Below are 22171 nucleotides of genomic sequence, written 5' to 3'. Positions count from 1 at the left end.
GTAAGCTGATGGAGAAAATGAAGTCTCATGGGGTCCAGGGTGTACTAGCTAGATGGATAAAGAACTGGCTGGGCAACAGGAGACAGAGTAGTAGTGGAAGGGAGTTTCTCAAAATGGAGAACTGTGACCAGTGGTGTTCCACAGGGATCTGTGCTGGGACCACTGTTGTTTGTGATATACATAAATGATCTGGAGAAAGGTATAGGTGGTCTGATCAGCAAGTTTGCAGATGACACTAAGATTGGTGGAGCAGCAGATAGTGAAGGCGACTGTCAGAGAATACAGCAGAACATAGAAAGATTGGAGAGTTGGGCGGAGAAATGGCAGATGGAGTTCAATCCGGGCAAATGCGAGGTGATGCATTTTGGAAGATCCAATTCAAGAGCGAACTGTACGGTGAACGAAAAAGCCCTGGGGAGAATTGATGTACAGAGCGATCTAGGTGTTCAGGTCCATTGTACCCTGAAGGTGGCTGCGCAGGTCGATAGTGGTCAAGAAGGCATACGGCATGCTTTCCTTCATCGGAAGGGGTATTGAGTACAAGAGTTGGTAGGTCATGTTACAGTTGTAAAAGACTTTGGTTCGGCCACATTTGGAATACTGCGTACAGTTCTGGTCGTCACATTACCAAAAGGATATGGATGCTTTGGAGAAGGTGCAGAGGAGGTTCACCAGGATGTTGCCTGGTATGGAGGGCTCTAGCTATGAAGAGAGGTTGAGTAGATTAGGATTATTTTTATTAGAAAGGCGGAGGTTGAGGGGGGACCTCATTGAGGTCTACAAAATCATGAGAGGTATAGACAGGGTGGATAGCAAGAGGTTTTTTCCCCAGAGTGGGGGACTCGATTACTAGGGGTCACGAGTTCAAGGTGCGAGGGGAAAAGTTTAAGGGAGATATGCAAGGAAAGTTCTTTACGCAGAGGGTGGTGGGTGCCTGGAACGCATTGCCGGCGGAGGTGGTAGAGGCGGACACGATAGCTTCATTTTAGATGTATCTAGACAGATACATGAATGGGCAGGGAGCAGAGGGATACAGACCCTTAGAAAATAGGCGACAGTTTTAGATAGAGGATCTGGATCGGCGCAGGCTTGGAGGGTTGAAGGGTCTGTTCCTGTGCTGTAATTTTTCTTTGTTCTTCTTAACTAACCTCCGTCTACTAACGCTGTCCTGCAACTTTGGTGATATGGCTGACTCCATGATCAGAGACCAAATCGTTTTTGGAGTGCACTCTGATCCTCTGAGAGAGCAGCTTTTAAAAATCAAGCATATGACCCTGTCAGTCGTGATTGAAACATGTACAGTGCACGAGCATGCCAAAAATCGGTATTCCCAATACAAATTGGCTGAAAATGAGAAACTTGCCTCCCACGAGGCAGTGTGTGCAGGCCATCGGCCGGATGCAGCGGCTCGGCATTGATGAAAGCGGCCATTTCACGCGCTCTTCCCGGAGCCCCACGCATGCACGATGTGAATGGGATAACGTAGCTCCGGTTACCACACTGCGCAGGTGCGAACGTCTGCCGACCGCACTGCGTATGTGCGACGACGCACGGAGCGTAACAACGTCATGACGTGCCCGAACTGTGGCACCGCCCACTTAAAGAAACACTGCCTTGCAAGAGGCAGGCGATGTTTAAATTGCGAAATGCCTGGACACTATGGAGCCTTGTGCAGGTCTGCTCCACCAGTCAAGGGCCAGCGCTCCCAATTCCAACGCAGGCGCGTTCGGAGTGTACAACAAGGGTTACAGGATTCTGATCCTGGCAGTACAACGGATCCAGAGGACGATTGCCTGGAGCATCATGACCACACGTGGACATGCCTCACCGACATCATCACGAAGCCTGCCCAACTTCCCTGTGGATTTTGCAGACGGATGGCGTGCGGTGATGCAAGTAAATCAATGCTCTATCCAGTTCAAGCTGGACACGGGTGCTTCTGCCAATCTCCTTTCACAGGCAGATTTCAACCGCATCAAGAAGCCACCCAAACTCCTTCCAGCAGCCTGCCAGCTCCTGGACTATAACGGCAATACCATCACAGCACTGGGATCCTGCCATCTGCTCGTCCCCAACAGGAGCATTCATGCAATGCTATGGTTTGAAATTGTCAAGCCAGACAGGGCCTCCCTGCTCGGCGCACATGCATGCAAGCAGCTAAACCTTGTGCTGCGGGTCTACACAATGACCTCCCCCAACGTGGATCTTCAAGCCAGCATTGATGACATCCTCGCTCAGTGCCTGGGTGTGTTTGACGGGATGGGCACTCTGCCATATCAGTACAAAATCCTGCTACGGCCTGATGCCACGCCTGTGGTCCACGCACCACACCAGGTCCCGGCTCCACTGAAGGAGCGCCTTAAGGCACAGCTAAAGGATCTTCAGGACCAGGGCAACATTTCCTAAGTTACAGAACCGACTGGCTGGGTCAGCTCGATTGTATGTGTAAAAAAGCCTTTGGGGGAGCTGCACATCTACATTGATCGCAAGAATCTCAACCAGAATATAATGCGGGAACACTACCCCATCCCGAAGCGGGAGGAACTCACAAGTGAGATGGCACACGCCCGGTTTTTCACAAAGTTAGATGCGTCACATGGATTCTAGCAAATCCAGCTGGATGAGTCCAGCAGAAGGCTCTGCACCTTCAACACCCCATTTGGCAGGTACTGCGATAATCGTATGCCGTTCGGCATTGTCTCAGCATCGGAGATCTTCCGTAGAATCATGGAGCAGATGATGGAGGGCATGGAACGAGTTTGTGTGTATGTGGACGACGTTATCATATGGTCCACGACTCCCGAAGAGTACATCTTTCGTCTCCAGCAGGTATTCCGCCGTGTCCATGCCAATGGCCTCTAGCTGAACAGGGCCAAGTGTTGCTTTGGCATGTCAACACTTAAGTTCTTAGGTGACCAGATATCTCAGCAGGGTGTGCGCCCGGACACAGATAAGGTCAAGGCCATCGAAGCCATGAAGACCCCTGAAGACAAGAAGGCGGTGCTGCGCTTCCTAGGCATGGTAAACTTTTTGGGCAAGTTTATCCCAAACCTGGCCTCACACACCACGGCCCTCAGACACCTGGTGAAAAAGTCCACTGCCTTTGAGTGGCAGTCAGCTCAACAAGCAGAGTGGTTGGAGCTGAAAGCCAAGCTCACCACTGCACCTGTATTGGCATTTTTTGACCCTGACAGGGAAACGAAAATCTCGACAGATGCGAGCCAGGACGGCATCGGCGCGGTGTTGCTCCAGCCGGATGACACCTCTTCCTGAGCACCGGTTGCCTACGGATCACGGGCGATGACGCTCACCAAGCAGCGGTACGCCCAAATTGTAAAGGAATGCCTGGGCCTTCTCACTGGAATTCCCAAGTTCCACGATTATGTCTACGGCCTGCCGACGTTCATCGTCGAGACGGACCACAGGCCCCTGGTCCACATTATACACAAGGACCTGAACGACATGAAGCCCCGGCTGCAGCGCACCCTCCTCCGACTCAGAAGGTACGACTTTGAACTAGTGTACACACCTGGCAAGGAGCTCATTATTGCGGATGCCTTGTCCCGCTCCATAATCTTGCCCAGTGAACCGCCGGCATTCATCCAACAGATTGAATCACAGGTGCAGCTGTGGGCCAGCAACCTCCCGGCATCGGATGAAAAGGTGATTTGCATTCGCGGCGAGACAGCCAAAGACCCTCTTCTGCAGCGTGTCATGCGCCACCTCGCCAATGGCTGGCAAAAAGGGCAGTGCCCTCAATTCTTCAATGTGAAGGACGACCTGCCGGTGGTTGATGGTATCCTCTTCTAGCTGGACCGCATTGTCATTCTACTCAGTCTGCAGAGCTTGGTGCTCCGGCAAATCCACGAGGGACATCTGGGTGTCGAGAAATGCAGGTGCAGAGCCAGGCAAGCTGTCTACTGGCCTGGAATCCGTTAGGACATCTCGAATATGGTCCTCAACTGTCCGACCTGTCAACGCTTCCAGCCAACACAGAGCAAGGAGACGCTTCAGCAGCACAAATTCGTGACCTCCCCGTGGTCCAAGGTGGGCATCGACCTCTTTCACACCAATGGTTGTGATTGTGTTAATCATTTTTCCAACCACCCAGAAATCGTGAAGCTCTCGGCCCTCACATCCAAGACCGTCATCAAGGCGTGAAAGAAGACGTTCTCCAGGCATGGTATTCCACTCACTGTCATGAGTGACAACGGTCCTTGCTTCAGCAGCCAAGAGTGGTCAAGATTTGCCCAGCTATATCAGTTTCATCACGTCACTTCCAGCCCACATTACCCACAGTCCAACGGGAAGGTTGAGAAAGGGGTGCACATAGTGAAGCAGTTCAGCTGCAAGGCCGCGGATTCGGCTTCTGACGTCAACCTTGCGCTGCTTGCGTGCAGGGCAACCCCTCTGTCTACCAGCATGTTACCAGCTCAACTCCTGATGAACAGGGACCTGCGGACGACTCTTCCAGCCTTACACTTGCCTGACCTGGATCACCCGGTGTTCAGAAGGTGCAGAAACTCGGGGAACGCCAAAAACAGGGCTATGACGCTGATGCCACCGATTTTCCTGTGCTATCCCCGGCGGATGCTGTTCGGATCAAGCTACCTCATGGAGGCTGGTCATCTCCAGCTGTTGTTCGACAGGCTGCTGCTCGATCGTATGTTGTGCGTATGGCTGATGGCTCTGTTGTGTGGCGAAACAGACGGCACTGCGCACAGTTGCCCCCTCGCAACCACATTCTTTGTTGTTTCCATCTGTTATTGTGCCACCTCCTGATACCTCGTACCATGAGGCCACCAGTCAGGCTTCAATCCCGCCTATCAAGGCGCCGTCGTCCCCACCACCACCTCTCCGGCGGTCGACCAGGATCAGATGCAAGCCCCAGAGACTGGACTTGTGAACATTTGTTTTGTTTGCTATGTTCTGTTTTCGCACATTAGACACCTGTTTTCACATGTACATATAGTTGCATCTGCTATTGTATGTAAATAAGTTAGTTTTTCAGCCTACACATGTAAATACTTATACATATGCTACAGAAAAACATTTCAAAAGGGGAGATGTCATCTTATGCAGACATGCACATAATGAGATACAGACAGGCAGCTAATGAACACAGAGAACGGGACATCGCCAATCAGCAGGCAGAACACTTGGAGGAGGCTTCCCACTATAAAAGGCATGAGGCACTCACACTCCGCCTCTTTCCACTGGGGACATCTACAGAGTGAGTCAGGGTGTATATATCACATACCACCTCCAGCACGTGGTTAAGAGCTAGTCTGGTTCTGTCAGACAGAGTAATCACACTTAGGTTAGCAGAGAGCTGAACTCTCAGAGAACTGTGCTAACTGTGTGACAGGTTCAATAAATCAGATTGAACTAACTTCAAGGTCTGGAGTATCTTTCAGTTAAAGCTGCATCCAGTTGCAGCCCGTGTTATCCCAGTGTGCTTAACACGACAATTACCACATACCGGCCACATTAGCTGATGAATCAGTACTCCTCCATGTTGAACATCACTTGGAGGAAGCACCGAGGGTGGCAAGGATGCAGAATATGCTCTGGGTGGGGGACTTCAATGCCTGGATGGGGTTTATCTATACTGGGGAGGCCTCTTCGTTGGGAAGGTTAGAGTGCCTGAGGGTGGGTGAAATGGAGAAGGCGGGCCTGGAGGAGTCGTGGGTAGAGGAGGTGAAGGCGGGATTTGGGAAGATGCAGATGGGGAAGACGGCGGGGCCGGATTCGTCCCTGGTGTAATTTTACAAAGAATTTGAGGATAAGCTGACATCGTTGTTGGTGGAAATGTTCGAGGACCTGATGGTCAGGGCTGTTTTGCCGAAAAATACAGAACCGGCCTCCATAACTTTGCTGATAAAGAAGGATAAGGACCCAGTGGAGTGTGAATATAGGTGCCAAGATATTGGCAACGGTGCTGGCGTCAAAGTTGGAAGCATGCCGTCCGAGGGTGATTGAGGAGGATCAAACTGGGTTCATTAAGGGCAGACGTCTGCACTGTAAATTCTATGACACAATTGTCATCGAATGTGCGGAAGCTGCTGAAGGTGGTGCTTTCTCCGGCAGAGGGATGGGAGTTCCATGTCCCCCCTACTGTTTGCGTTGTTGCTCTTGACCATTGCGCTGAGGGGTTTGGAGTTGTGGAAGAGGATACTGCGGGGGAGGGGGGGGGATGTTGCCCTGTGCACATAGGGTGCCCGTGTATACAAATGTTTTGTTGTTGTACATTTCGGAGCCGGGCTCCTCAGTGGGTGACCTAATGGGTTTGCTTCAAAGATTCGGGACGTTTTCTGGGTATAAGCTGAACTTGGGGAGAAAAGTGAGGGTTTTGTGGTTTTCTCTCCAGGGTTGGGGAAGGGAGGTGGCAGCATCTCATTTTAGGTATCTGGGGATGCAGGTGGCTCGGGACTGGGCAGGTCATTAGAAGTTGAATTTTTCAAGTTTGGTGGGGGGGGGGGGGGGGGGGGGGGGAGGTGAAGATGAACCTTTTACCACGGTTTTTGTTTTTATTTAAGTCCCTGCCGGCGTTTTTGCCCGAGGCATTTTTCAAGGGAGTGAACAGGCTGGTTTCTTCTTTGTCTGGGTGGGGAAGGTGACCAAGTAAAGAAGGTGGTGTTGCAGTGGGGTTGGTGGCTGGGGGGGGGCGGGTTTAGGCCTCCTGAATTTGATGTATTATTACTCAGTGGCGAATGCCGAGAAGGTACGGGGGTGGAATAGGGAGTTGGAGGCTTTGTGGGTAAGGCTTTGAGGCGGGTTCATGTAGAGGGTCAGGGGTGCGGGCGCTGGTAATGGCGTCCCTCCTGTTGACTCCACGGAGGTATTCGGGACGTCCAGTGGTGGTAGCCACGCTGAAAATTTGGAGGCGGTTCCAGCAGCACTTTAGGTTGGGAGCAGGGTTTAGGAAAATGCCGAAAAGGGGAAATCATAAATTTGAACCGGGGAGGATGGATGGGAGGAGAGGGGGATTAGGGAGATGAAGAATCTGTTTCTGGGGAGGCGGTTTGTGAATTTGGAGGAGTTGAATGGCAGTTTGGGCTGGTGTGGGAGGAGAGTCTCCGGTACATGCAGGTGCGAGTCTTCCCGACCTTCCCAATAGAGCCTGCCTCTTCGTTGCTGGAGGAGGTGCTGTCAGCAAGAGAGTTGGAGAGGGGGGTCTTCTCTGCTATTTGTGGGAGGCCTTGGTGTCCGTGGAGGGGATGAGGCTAAATGGGAAGAGGAGCTTCGGGTAGCATTGGAGGAGGAATTGTGGTGCTGCGGAGGCTGAATGCCTTGATTTTGTGTGCGAGGCTGGGGCTGATGCAGCTGAATGTGGTGTACAGGGCGCACCTGACGAAGTCCAGGATGAGCCGGCTGTTTGAGGGGGTAGAGGATTTCTGTGAGCAGTGTGGGAGGGGTCATGCTAATCATGTACTTATGAAGTTCTTCTCTTCCTTCATTCTGGCCACTCTCCTCCTTCCCTGCTGGAAAAGGTATTGGCCTTGGCACAGCAGGGGAGAGGGTCAATTTCAAATCTGTACAACCTCATTCGATCTTCAGATCCTGCCCCTTTGGGTAGAGTATATGAGGAACATGGGGGGAGCTAGGCTCTGTGCTTATTGAGGAGGTTTGGAGGGAGGCCCTCTACAGGGTGAATTCCATTTCATCTTGTGCTAAACTGAGTTTGGTTCAGTTCAAAATACTGCATAGAACGCATTGGGCAAAGGCAAGGATGAGTGGATTCTTTCAAGACATGGAGAACGCTATTCGCTTACACCGGCTAACTGCAGGCATGCGTTTTGGTCTTGTCCTAAGCTTGCTGGATACTGGGTTTCCTTTTTCGACACAATATCCAAGATTTTGCAGATGACCCTAGAACCTTGCCCACTGGTTATAATTTTCAGGGTTTTGGACTCCCCGTCATTCTACTCTGAAGTGAGGGCAGATGTTCTTGCCTTCACTTCCTTAATAGCTAGGAGGCAAATATTACTCAACTGGAGATCTCCCTCACCATCCAAAGCTTCTGCATGGGTGGAAAATATGATATTGGTCTTGCATCTGGAAAAGGTCAAGTATATATCAGATGCTAGATGGGGAGATTCTACCAGAGATGGCGGCTATTCATTTTTTTCTTTAAAGACCTGGACACGTTTGAGGGTCAGGGAGGTTAGTTTAGTAATAAGTCTTCCTTGTTCCATTACACTCGTTAATTACCTTCTTACTCTGATGTTTTGTTTTGTTTATGTAATATATATTTTGTATATCTTTGCGTATATGTATATAAGTGTTTATATTTGAGAATTTAATAAAATGTTGATTAAAATAAAAAATTCCATCAGCCATTTTTCTGCCTTTGGACCATCCCGTTTTATCTTCCTGTAACCCAAGACACTCAGCCTCACTGTTAACCACCCGACCAATCTTTGTGTCAGCCGCAAACTTACTGATCCTACCCCCCATATAAATGACTAACAATAGGGGGACCCAGCACAGATCCCTGTGGTATGTCACTGGACACTGGCTTCCAGTCACTAAAGCAGCCGTCTGTCATCGCTGTTTGCCTCCTACAGCTGAGCCAATTTTAAATCCACCGTATCAAGTTACCCTGTTTCCCATGTGCATCTGCCATCTGTATAAGTCTCCCATATGGGACCTTGTCAAAATTTATTTATGGACGTTGTTGATGAGGCCAATATTTATTGTCCATCCATAGTCGCCCTTGACTTCAGTAAGGTGGTAGTGAGAGCTGCCTTCTTGACCTGCTGCAGTCCCTGAGGTGTAGATACACCCGCAGTGCGAGTAGGGAGGAAATTCCAGGATTTTGACACAGTGATAGCGAAGGAACAGCAATATATTTCCAAGTCAGGATGGTGAGTGTTCGCAGGTACCTGCTGCTCTTGTTCTTCTCGATGGTAATGGTCGTGGGTTTGGAAGGTGCTGCCGAAGGAACCTCGGTGAGTCATCTTGTGATGGTACACTCCTGACTTGTGGGCTGGCTTTGGGGAGTCTGGAGGTGAGTTACCTGCAGCAGGATTCTGAGCCTTTGAACCTGCTCTTGTAGCCACAGTATTTATATTGCTAGTCCAGTTTAGTTTCTGGCCAATGGTAACCCAACGATGCTGATCGTTGGGGATTCGGCTATGGTGGTGCCATTGAATATCATGGGACAATGGCTAGATCCCATCTTATTGGAGATGGTCATTGCCTGCCACTTGTGTGGTGTGAATATTCCTTATCACTTGTCAGCCCAAGCCTGGATATTGTCCAGGTCTTGCTGCATTTGGACATGGACTGCTTCAGTATCTGAGGAGTCCCGAATGGTGCTGAACATTGTCCAGTCATCAGTGAAAGTCATCACTTCTATCCTTATGGTGGATTTTAATCCAGTGACAGTGAAGGAACAGCGATAGATCTCCAATTCTTGAAGGTGAATGACTTGGAGGGGAACCTCCCGGTGGTGGTGTTCCCAGATATCTGCTGCCCTTGCCCTTCTAGATGATAGTGGTCATTGGTTTGGAAGGTGCTTCCTCAAGAACCTTGGTGAGCTCTTGCAGTGCATCTTGTAGATGATGTACACTGCAGCCACTGTGCATCGGTGGTGGAGGGATTGCATGTTTGTGGGAGGGGTAGTAAACAACTGAGCTGCTTTGTACTGAATGGCATCGAGCTTCTTGAGTGTTGTTTTTTTAATATAATTTAGAGTACCCAATAATTTTTTCCCCTAATTATGAAGCATTTTGCGTGGCCAATTCACCTACCCTGCTCATCTTTTTGGCTTGTGGGGGTGAGACCCGCGCAGACACAGGGTTCTTGAGTGTTGATGCAGCACTCATCCAGGCAAGTGGAGAGTATTCCATCACACTCATTACTTGCGCCTTGTGGATGATGGACTGGCTTTGGGGAGTCCGTTTCAGTTCAGTTTCTGGTCAATGGTAATTCCCCAGGGTGTTGATAGTGGGGGATTCAGTGATAGTAATTGAATGTCAAGGAGCGACAGTTAGGTCCTCTCATATTGGGAATGATCATTGCCAATCACTTCTGTGGCACGAATAGTACTTGCCACTTGTCAGCCCAAACCTGGATATTGTCCAGGTCTTGTGCTGATTTTGGCCATGTGCTATTCCAATATGAGGAGTCGCGAATGGTGCTGAACATTGTGCAGTCATCAGTGAACATTCCCCCTTCTGTCTTTATGTATCCCATTGATTCAGGTTTAGCTAGGGCTCTTTGATGTCATACTCTGACAAATGCTGCCTTGATTTCAAGGGCAGTCATTCTCACCTCACCTCTGGAGGTCAGCTCTTTCGTCCAACTTTGCACCAAGTCTGCAATGAGGACGGGAGCTGAGTAACCCTGACGTAACCCAAACTGAGTATCAGTGAGCAGGGTTATTGCTAAGCAAGTGCCGCTTCATAGTGCTGTTGATGACCCTTTCCATCACTTAACTGATTATCAAGAGTAGACTGGTGGAGCGGCAATTGGCTAGGTTGGATTTGTTCTGTCTCTTGTGTCCTAATAATAATCTTTATTGTCACAAGTAGGCTTACATTGATACTGCAATGAAGTTACTGGGAAAAGCCCCTAGTCGCCACATTCCGGCACCTGTTCGGGTACACAGAGGGAGAATTCAGACTGTCCAATTCACCTAACAGCACTCTTTCGGGACTTGTGGGAGGGAACCGGAGCACCCGGAGGAAACCCACGCAGACACTGGGAAAATGTGCAACCTCTGCACAGACCGTGACCCGAGCCGGGAATCGAACCTGGGACCCTGGAGCTGTGAAGCAACTGTGTTAACCACTGTGCTACCGTGCTGCCCAGGGTCCTGGGCAATTTTCAACATTGCTGGGAAGATACTGGTGTTCCAGCTGTATTGGAGCAGCTTGGCTGGGCAACTGGAGCGCAAGTCTTCACTACTATTGCTGAAATATTGTCAGAGCCCATAGCCTTGGCGGAATCCAGTGCTTTCAGCCGTTTGTTGATATCACGTGAAGTAAATTAAAGTGGTTGAAAACTGGCATCTGCGAGGCTGGGGACCTCCACTTGGCATTTTAGTCATATCTTTTTGCACTGATCTGTTGAACTTCTCCATAGATGAGGATGGTGATGTTTGTGGAACCTCCTCCTGCAGTGAGTTGTTTAATTGTCCACCAGCATTCACGGTTGGATTGGCAGGACTAGATCTGGTCCATTGGTTGTGGAGTTGCTTAGCTCTGTCCATTACTTGCTACTGTTGCTGTTTGGCATGCAGGAAGTATTGTGTTGTAGCTTCACCAGGTTGACACCTATTTTTTAGGTATGTCTGATGTTGCTCTTGGCATGCCCTCCTGCACTCTTCATTGAATCAGGGTTGATCCCCTGGCTTGGTGGTCATGGTAGAGTGGGGGGATATGCCCTCCATGAGGCTACAGGTTGTGGTTGAATACAATTCTCCTGCTGATGGCCCACAGCGCCTTTAGGACATGGCCAGCTTGGTCTGTGGTGGTATTACCGAGCCACTCTTGGTGATGGATGTTTAAATCACCCACCCAGAGTATATTTTGTGCCCTTGCCACTCTGAAGTGGTGTTCAATACGGAGGCTGGGGATTGAGGGTGATTTAGAGATGTGGATCAGAAATTAGCTAGCTGAAAGAAGACAGAGGGTGGTGGTTGATGGGAAATGTTCAGAATGGAGTACAGTCACAAGTGGAGTACCACAAGGATCTGTTCTGGGGCCGTTGCTGTTTGTCATTTTTATCAATGACCTAGAGGAAGGCGCAGAAGGGTGGGTGAGTAAATTTGCAGACGATACTAAAGTCGGTGGTGTTGTCGATAGTGTGGAAGGATGTAGCAGGTTACAGAGGGATATAGATAAGCTGCAGAGCTGGGCTGAGAGGTGGCAAATGGAGTTTAATGTAGAGAAGTGTGAGGTGATTCACTTTGGAAGGAATAACAGGAATGCGGAATATTTGGCTAATGGTAAAGTTCTTGAAAGTGTGGATGAGCAGAGGGATCTAGGTGTCCATGTACATAGATCCCTGAAAGTTGCCACCCAGGTTGATAGGGTTGTGAAGAAGGCCTATGGAGTGTTGGCCTTTATTGGTAGAGGGATTGAGTTCCGGAGTCGGGAGGTCATGTTGCAGCTGTACAGAACTCTGGTACGGCCGCATTTGGAGTATTGCGTACAGTTCTGGTCACCGCATTATAGGAAGGACGTGGAGGCTTTGGAGCGGGTGCAGAGGAGATTTACCAGGATGTTGCCTGGTATGGAGGGAAAATCTTATGAGGAAAGGCTGATGGACTTGAGGTTGTTTTCGTTGGAGAGAAGAAGGTTAAGAGGAGACTTAATAGAGGCATACAAAATGATCAGGGGGTTGGATAGGGTGGACAGTGAGAGCCTTCTCCCGCGGATGGAAATGGCTGGCACGAGGGGACATAACTTTAAACTGAGGGGTAATAGATATAGGACAGAGGTCAGAGGTAGGTTCTTTACGCAAAGAGTAGTGAGGCCGTGGAATGCCCTACCTGCTACAGTAGTGAACTCGCCAACATTGAGGGCATTTAAAAGTTTATTGGATAAACATATGGATGATAATGGCATAGTGTAGGTTAGATGGCTTTTGTTTTGGTGCAACATCGTGGGCCGAAGGGCCTGTACTGCGCTGTAATGTTCTATGTTCTATGTTCAATATGGAGGAATACTGATTCATCAGCTGAGGGGGAATGGTATGTGGTAATCAGCAGGAGGTTTCCTTGCCCATGTTTGACCTGGTGCCATGAGACCTCATGGGGTCCAGAGTTGATGTTAAAACTCCCAGGGCAACTCCCTCCCTCTGCTGGAATGGTGATGCTGTCTGGGACATTATCTGTAATATATGATTTCATGAATTTGACTCAGCCTGTTGTCTGTGAAACAAATCTCCCAATTTTGGCATAATGTTAGTTAGGAGGACTTTGCAGTGCGACAGGGCTGTGTTTGTTGTCATTTCCAGTGCCTAAGTCAATGCCGAGTGGTCTGTCCGGTTTGATACAACTGAGTGGCTTGCTAGGCCATTGCAGAGGGCATTTAAGAGCCAACCACATTGCTGTGGTCCAGGCGTCACGTGGGCCGGACCAGGTGCGGACAGCAGATTTCCTTCCCTAAAGGACCAGATGGTTTTTTGTGGCAAACGACAATGGTCTTAATTATAGAATCCGGGTCCCTAGAGCATTACTCTGGGTATCTGGATTACTAGTCCAGCAAGCCACCACTGCACCACCACCTCCTGCTTTGTTTGTGCCTTAACCAGTTGAGCAATACTGAATTATTAAGCATTTGAAAAATGACAAATTTTGTTTGGAAGTCTAGTCTTATAATCATTGAGGATTTTGGCATGAATCTATGACAAGTAGGTCTTTTTGCTCAGGTGACGGTATATTATTCCATTGCTATAACATAACTGCATATCTCAATATGAATAATGTAGAAATTTGTCTGAAGTGAGCCACTGTAAAACTAAAGAATGTTGAGTTTACTTATTTAGAAAAACAAAGTCCTGCAGACCAGTACTTCCTGCGTCTACCTTTTGGCTAATTTCATTCCTGCGCAACACATTATTTTCACCCATCTGCTGGGAGAAACAACAAACTAGAGACATGCAGTCAGTTCAAGTGTTCTCTGGCAAAATCTCCTCTCCAACCTGTCATTTGAGGTCAGGCAATACCTAAGAGGCCCCAGACTCATGAGTTATCATCCAGAAATTATTTACATGCCATGATGACTTAATTTCACGACAATCCATCTAACAACTTCTTACAGCACTGCAAGTCTTCATGACCACCTTCTGAGTGCTATTTCACAGGTTAGGTGGGGTTACAGCAATAGAACTGGGCCCAGGTGGGGATGCTCTTTTGGAAGGTTGCTGCAGATTTGATGGGCTGAATGGCCTCCTGCACTGCAGGGATCGATGGAACAGAACAGTCAACCTCTTGGATAAAGAAAAGTTCCAGACAATCAATCTCATCTTTGCTTCTTCAGTTTGCATGGCATTTCCTTGTGTCTCGACACCATCATCTCAAACATACTATTTACATACATGCCTTTAATAATCATAACTACGTGGATCAGATCCCCTCAACGTATCTCCCGAAAACACACATTTAGTGTATTAAATCTGTCTCCATCACTAAATTGTATGGCAATTAATTATTTTTGCCTTTCTGTACCATCTTCAGAGTCATAATATTCTTTCTGAGCTGGGAGGGCCAGAACTGAACATGGTGCTCGAAATGAGGTTGGACTAGTGCCTTTTATAATCATTGTTGTTGAAGTCGAGTTTTGGAATGAACTTTGTAGGCAAAGCAACAAAGCTCAGAATACTCCTTTGCTTTAGCCATGACTTTCATACTGAGACCGGAAGGAAAAGACAATGCAGTGGCCATGTTGCTTTCAACATAATTGCGTTATCTGAGCCAATCTGATGTAAATACTTAATAGCATTTGCATTTAGTGTTTATTGATAAACAGTTTTCCTTTTTTTTAAGGGAATGGCTACTGCATATCTTTCCCCTTGGTATATTTTCCGATTATTTGTTTGGCTGGATACCTTGCAATCACTTGTTTCCAAACCTTTAGAATGACCTTCATGACTGCCTGTTCGAATTTGACAATTGCTCAGCGTGAATCTAATTTCCCTTTTCCTCCCACCTCACTCATTTTGCTGAATAGTCTCTGCCTCTTCACTCACCACGGGGAAATCTATGTCTATCCCCCGTTCCTGGCACTGCACTACAAGGCACAAGCCAGTAATGTAATGGAATACTCCCCACCTGCCTGAATGAATGCAGCTCCAACAACACAAGCAGCTCAACACCATCCAGGACAAAGCCCACATGGTTGGTACCCCTTTCACAAACATTTAATCCTTCCACCACCAACAAACAGTGGCAGCCATGTGTACCATCTACAAGATGCACTGCAGGAACTCACCAAGGTTCCTTAGACAGCACCTTCCAAACCCACAACCACTATCATCTAGAAGGACAAGAGCAGTAGATACCTGGGAACACCACCACATGGAGGTTCCTCTCCAAGTCACTGACCACCCTGACTTGGGAATATATCGCCGTTCCTTCACTGTTGCTGGGTCAAAATCCTGGAATTCCTCCCCCCCCCTAACAGTACAGTGGATGTACCTACACCTTCCTGACTGCAGTGGTTCAAGAAGGCAGCTCGCCACCACCTTCTGAAGGACAACTAGGGACCGGCAATAAATGTTGGCCTTGACAGCATTGCCCACATCCTGTAAAAGTAAAACCTTCAAAATATCATTAGCTTTGGCAGTACTCCTTGTAAAAAGAATTTTAACTTAGCTGCCTTGTCACTCATAAAAATGGAAAAGGGATAGATAGATGCAATAGTGTTTATTGACATTGATTTAAACAGTAAGTTACCTTTCCACAAAAAATGTTGCATCATGGTACTGAAAAGAAAAAGGAAGACTGAAGCTTTTTATGACCTCAGGACATCTCAAAGTGCTTTCCAGCCAGTTAAGAACTTTTGGAGTGTTATCACTGGTGTAATGTGCAAAACAGCAGCCAATCTGTGCAATGCAAAGTCTCAGAAACAGCACGATATCATATCCAGATAATTGGTTTTACAAATGGTGATGGAATATAATTGATTAGAGCATTCAAGTGAACTTCACTTCTCCTCTTAAAAAAAATAGTACTGGGGCCCAAGAGAGCAGAAGTCTCGGTTTAATGCCTTATGCAAATGACACATCTTGGACTGTGCGTACTCCTTCAGTACTGCTCTGGATTGTGCTCAAGTACCTGAACCCAAAATGTTCTGACTTGTAGGTGAGAGTGCTGCTATTGAGCCATACCTAATGCCAAATATACACTTTCTTTATCTGCAGCTCTGGTCTTCATACACTGTATCTTGGAGAGCAGGAACTAAACAATCTACTGAGACTGGTGTTAACTGAAGGTAAGTGATTTTTTTTTTGTGTGAAATATTTACTGCATGCATATTTGGATTCTTCAGGATAAGGTACAGAAAAGGTTTTTCCCAATATTGGAATCATGATAGCATTTGTTTAGGGGTTTTCCAGAGCCCCATCCTATCTCTGCAATCAGTAACCCCACCTAACCTTTTGGATACTAAGGGCAATTTAGAATGGCCAATCCACCTAACCTGCACATCTTTGGACTGTAGGAGGAAACCAGAGCACCCGGTGGAAACCCACACAGACACGGGGAGAATGTGCAAACCCCACATCGACACTCACCCGGAATTAAACCCGGGTCCCTGGCGCTGTGAGGCAACAGTGCAAACCACTGTGCTACCGTGCCTTATTTCTATTAAACATAAGAATTCATGCGCAGATCAGTAAGAACATCAACGTTGTCCACAGTTGATGACTATTGACTGCAGAGATACAGAAGCGATCAAGAGTTGGTAGTAGTTATTACTCAGGACGTTGTAGCAAACTCTGTCACTTCAACAGTTTAGGAATCAAAGGAAATTGGTGGAGAGCGGATTAAAATGAATATTTACCCTCTATAATTAATACCAGCACATTATGGAACAGAAATGAAGCAGAAGCATAGACTTTAGAGGGACACAGTGAAGTAATGGTAATGTTACTGGGCTAGTAATCCAAAGGCTCAGGCCATTGCAAGGGGGACAGGGATTCAAATCCTGTGACGGCAGCTGGTGGAATTTAAATTCATTTAATTAAGTCTGTAATTGATTGCTATTTCGGACCATGCTCCACACTGGGTTGATCTGCAGGTCTGCAAGGAAAGTTTTCAGCGCCCTCAATGGAGGCTCGAGATCGGTTTGTTGGCGAACGAGGCGGTGTGTGAGAGGGTGAGGAAATGTATGCAAAACTACCTGCAGGTCAATGACACGGGAAGTCTCAGCTGCGGTGTTCTGGGAGGCGCTGAAGGCAGTGGTGAGAGGGGGGCTGATCTCGATTCGAGCACATAGGGACAGGACGGACAGGGCTGAAACGGACCGACTGGTAAAAGAGATCTTACAGGTAGACAGGAGATATGCGGAGACCCCGAGGGCAGAGCTATTAAGAGAACGACAAAGGCTACAGGCTGAATTTGGGGTGTTTTCCACCGGTAAGGCTGTGGAGCAGCTTAGGAAGGCGAGGGGTGTGATCTATGATCACGGGGAGAAAGCCAGTAGAATGCTGGCACAGCAACTGAGGAAGAGGGAGGCGGCCAGGGAAATAGGGAAGGTCGTCGACGGGGTGGGGGGGAACTTGGTAGGAGATCTGGCAGGGCTGAACAAGGTGTTCAGGGACTTCTATAGTAAGCTTTACACCTCGGAAACCCCTGCGGGGCTGGAGGGGATGAGGCGCTTTCTGGATGGACTGACCTTCCCAAAAGTGGGTAGGGGGTTGGTGGACGGGCTGGGGGCCCCGATTAGGACCGAAGAAATATTGGGGGGCTTGAGGGCCATGCAATAAGGTAAAGCCCCGGGGCCGGATGGGTATCCGGTGGAGTTTTATAAAAAGTTCTCTGAGATGGTGGGGCCGGTGCTGGTTAGGGTTTTTAACAAGGCAAGAGACAGAGGGGTTTTACCCCCGACGATGTCACAAGCCACCATCTCCCTGATATTGAAATGGGACAAAGACCGGGAGGCATGTGGGACCTTTAGGCCAATCTCTCTGCTCAATGTAGATGCTAAAATTCTGGCCAAGCTTTTGGCAGCTAGGATTGAGGACTGTGTGCCGGACGTCATTATGGAAGATTAAACCCGGTTCATCAAGGGCAGGCAGTTGGTAGCCAACCTAAGAAGGCTGCTGGATGTGATCATGATGCCCCCGGAGAGTAGGGAGGCAGAGGTAGTTGTGGCAATGGATGCCGAGAAGGCTTTCGACCGGGTTGAGTGGGACTATTTATGGGAGGTGCTGGGACGATTTGGGTTCGGGAAGGGCTTTATCGACACGGTTAGATTGCTGTACCAGGCTCCGGAGGCTAGTGTTAGGATGAATAGGACGACGTCTGACTATTTTAGACTGTAGCGAGGGTCGAGGCAGGGGTGCCCCCTCTCCCCACTGCTGTTTGCGCTAGCAATAGAGCCGCTGGCAATTGCCCTGAGAGCTTCTAGGGGTTAGAAGGGGCTGGTACGAGTGGGGGTGGTGGAACACAGAGTTTTGTTGTACGCCAATGACCTGTTCTTGTACATCACGGATCCAGTGGCTGGGATGGATGAAATCATGCGAATCCTGAGGGAATTCGGCCGGTTCTCGGGGTATAAACTGAACACGGCAAAAAGTGAGTTGTTTGTAGTCCAGGCGAGGGGCCAGGAGGGTCTGCTGAGGGGACTGCCGTTTAGGTTAGTCGGGGACAGTTTTAGATACTTAGGGATACAGGTGGCGCGGGACTGGGGCCGGTTGCACAAGTTGAACTTATCTAGGTTGGTGGAGCAAATGAGGGTCGAGTTCCGGAGGTGGGATGCGCTCCCACTGGCACTAGCGGGGAGAGTGCAGACGGTTAAAATGACGATCCTCCCAAGATTCCTGTTTGTATTCCAGTGTCTCCCCATTTTCATTCCGCGGTCTTTTTTCAAGAAGGTCAATAAAATGATTATGGGATTTGTGTGGGCGGGAAAGTCCCCGCGGGTGAGGAGATTGATGCCTGAGAGGAACCGAGGGGAAGGGGGTCTGGCGCTGCCAAACTTTAGTAATTACTACTGGGCAGCCAACATAGCTATGATAAGGAAGTGGATGGTGGGTGCGGGTTCGGTTTGGGGGTGGATGGAGGCCGCTTCGTGCAGCGGCACCAGTTTGGCAGCACTGGTTACGGTGCCCCTGCCGCTCCCGCCGGCACGGTACTCCACCAGCCCTATAGTGGTGGCGACTTTGCGGATCTGGGGCCAATGGAGAAGGCATGTGGGGGAAGTGAGAGCATCAGTTTGGTCCCCAATTTGCGACAATCACCGGTTTACCCCGAGAAATATGGACGGTGGGTTCCGAGCATGGCGGAGGGCTGGGATTGAGAAGATGGGGGATCTGCTCTTGGAAGAGAGCTTCCCGAGCATGAGGGCGCTAGAGGAGAAATTTGGGCTGGCGAGAGGGAATTTCAGGTACTTGCAGGTGCGGGATTTTCTACGCAGACAGATTCCATCCTTCCCACGCCTGCCACTTAGGGGGATCCAGGACAGGGTAGTGTCCAGTCGATGGGAGGGGAGGGTCTCCGATATATACAAAAAACTTATGGGGGCAGAGGAGTTGCAGACCGAGGAGCTGAAGCTTAAGTGGGAAGAGGAGCTCGGAGGTGAGATAGAAGAGGGCTTATGGACAGAGGCGTTGAGCAGAGTAAACGCGACCGCAACATACGCTAGGCTCAGCCTGATTCAATTTAAGGTCGTCCACCGGACCCACATGACAGTGGCCCGGATGAGTAAATTCTTTGGATTAGAGGACAGGAACGCCAGATGTTCGGAAGGACCAGCGAACCATGTCCACATGTCCTGGGCATGTCCAAAACTCGGGGGCTACTGGCAGGGATTCGCGGACGTTATGTCCCGGGTACTGAAAACAAAGGTGGTATGAGTCCAGAGGTGGCTATTTTGGGGGTTTCGGAGGGCCCGGGAGTCCAGGAGGAGAGAGAGGCTGACCTTTTGGCCTTTGGTTCCCTGGTAGCCCGGCGACGAATTGTGCTGGCATGGAGGGACTCAAAGCCCCCAAAGTCAGAGGCCTGGCTGTAGGATATGGCGAGCTTTCTCGGTCTGGAGAAAATTAAGTTCGCTCTGAGAGGGTCACTGTGAGGGCTTGCCCGGATGGCAACCATTAATCGACTTCTTCGCGGAAAATTAATCATCAGCCGGGGTGGGTGGGTGGGAGGGGGGGATTAGGGCAACGTAGATTAGGGGGGTAGTTAGGCGGGTCCTTGTAGGAGGGGAGCTGGTTTTTGCACTGTGTTGATTGTTCTTTGCACACTTTTGTATTGTTGTTGTTTACTATGCCAAAATGCCTCAATAAAATTGTTTATCAAAAAAAAATAAAGTCTGTAATTGGAAGCTGGTCTCAGTAACGGTGACCATGAAACTATCATCGATTGTTGTAAAAATCCATCTGGTTCACTACTGTCCTTTAGGGAAGGTAATGCCTACACGTGGCTCCACACCCACAGAAATATGGTTTACTCGTAATTGCCTTCTGGAATGGTCTAGCGAGCCATCCACTTCTAGGGCAGTTAGGGATGGACAAATGTTGGTTTTGCCAGTGATGCCCACAATCCATGAAAGAATAAATAATAGGCATGTATTTTAAATACATCCAGCTTTTATCGCGCTGATTACATCTTAATTTTCAAGAGAACCTGTTTAAAAACTCTGACCAGAACTGATAGCAACCAAATAATAATAATTTATTGTCACAAGTAGGCATCAATGAGGTTACTGTGAAAAGCCCCTAGTCGCCACATTCGGGGAGGCCGGTATGGGAATTGAACCCGCGCTGCTGGCATTGTTCTGTATTACAAGCCAGCTATTTAGCCCACTGTGCTTTACCAACCCCTGGTTTATAAAGTCTAAATTCCACAATAAGATACTGATATTTCACTTAACTTCAAAAAGAAGCAATTGTTATTTATTAGTTTCAGGCAGTTCTTTGTTGTTGCAGGAGAGCGAAACAGTGGCCTTTGCCAGTTACGCGACATTATCTTGATTAATCTGGCTGAACAACTACAGAACAATCGATTTGGGAGTGAGGATGACGATCACTACAGGTACACTGGTTCAGTTATACTTTCCACTAGAGCAAATATGTGAGTGAACTGACCAAGTATCGAATGAAATAGGAATGTATAATATAATAAATGCCAGTTAGTGGTGATATTGTCCCAGTGTTGGGTGCACAAGATTTCAGGGTGTACGACTTGAAGGGGAAAATATCCTAAACTGTGAACACTTGTGAAATTGTCCCACAGGCTTTTCTTCCACATCCTCTAGAAGTTAGAGCAGGAAAGTAGGTGCCCTGTATGTCTTGAGACCTAGGTAGAAATTGATACTTAACTAGCTCATAGGACAAACATTATTATCTACTGAGAATTATGAGAACTTTCCCAGAGAAGTTCATTCTCCCAACTTTCCCTCTGTGCTGGCTGTAAAGGGCTGCGCAATGGAGAGCAGAAGGAATGGGAGATAGAAGGGAAGAGACATGAGATTTCAAATTATTATTATTTTTTAAACACTGAATGTGTTTGTACGTATGTGTAAGAGTGAGGGAAAAAACTGCAAGTTCTCTCGCCTCTCTCACCAGTCTGAAGCCTAAACATTTTGAATCTTTGATTCTTCAGGATCAAAAATGTAGTAAATCCACCAAACGTTTACTTACCAGACATGAAATCCTAGGAACTTGCTGAAGTCCAAAGCTGCTTGGAAAATATCTTCCCAGGTTACTGTTGCAACAAATGATTGTTAGTGCAGCACCAATAGTTCCTCTCATGATTCATACAATAGAATTTTTAATATTGAACCTTATTGGATTGACTAGTAACAGCATTAAATTTTATATTCGCTGTTTTAATGCATTATTTTAAATGACAAGATGACATTCAAATATTCCAAGCTGGCTACCACATTTTCCATATTTCCTCGGCATAGTGCAACCAGCTCGAGCGCACATCCATGTTTGTTGTATGCCTCCTGACCACTCAAAGATTCTCTGTCTTAAAGGGGATCTTGTTCTATTCCTGTATTATAATTAATGTTGGCCTGACTGCATGTTTAATTGCGATATTTTCAGCCTTTCTTCTGTTCAATGAGCTTTTTTTTATAATACAGTAAACGAGTAGGACAATATTTATCCGTGACAATTTGTGTGTGGTTTCTGGCAACTAGCTTGTATGAGTATGAGGCGCCTTATTTTGGATGCTTATAAATTTGTGTCCATGGTGTTTTAAACTGTATGTTTCTCGTTCAAAATTAAGATTTTCCCTTTACTCTAATATTGCTATAACATAGCCTTAGTGAAAGGTTGCTGGTCATTTCGTAGAATCATAGAATTTACAGTGCAGAAGGAGGCCATTCGGCCCATCGAGTCTGCACCGGCCCTTGGAAAGAGCACCCCATTTAAGCCTACGCCTCCACCCTATCCCTGTAACCCCACTTATTCTTTTTGGACACGAAGGGCAATTTAGCATGTCCAATCCACATAACCTGCACATCTTTGGACTGTGGGAGGA

At 48.1% G+C, this 22171-nt stretch overlaps 1 protein-coding gene across 1 annotated transcript in view; it reads left to right on the top strand.

Annotated features, from left to right (window-relative positions):
• The window catches only part of LOC140397295 (probable E3 ubiquitin-protein ligase HECTD4), a 561188-nt gene that overhangs the window by 251996 nt on the left and 287021 nt on the right, over window positions 1-22171 (top strand). The window contains 2 exon segments of the mRNA XM_072486148.1: window positions 15880-15950; window positions 20608-20713. Coding sequence (XP_072342249.1) covers window positions 15880-15950; window positions 20608-20713 — 177 coding nt within the window.

The sequence above is a fragment of the Scyliorhinus torazame genome, chromosome 1 (genome assembly GCF_047496885.1).
Source record: "Scyliorhinus torazame isolate Kashiwa2021f chromosome 1, sScyTor2.1, whole genome shotgun sequence".
Classification (NCBI taxonomy): domain Eukaryota; kingdom Metazoa; phylum Chordata; class Chondrichthyes; order Carcharhiniformes; family Scyliorhinidae; genus Scyliorhinus; species Scyliorhinus torazame.
This window is presented reverse-complemented; position numbering and strand designations above follow the sequence as displayed.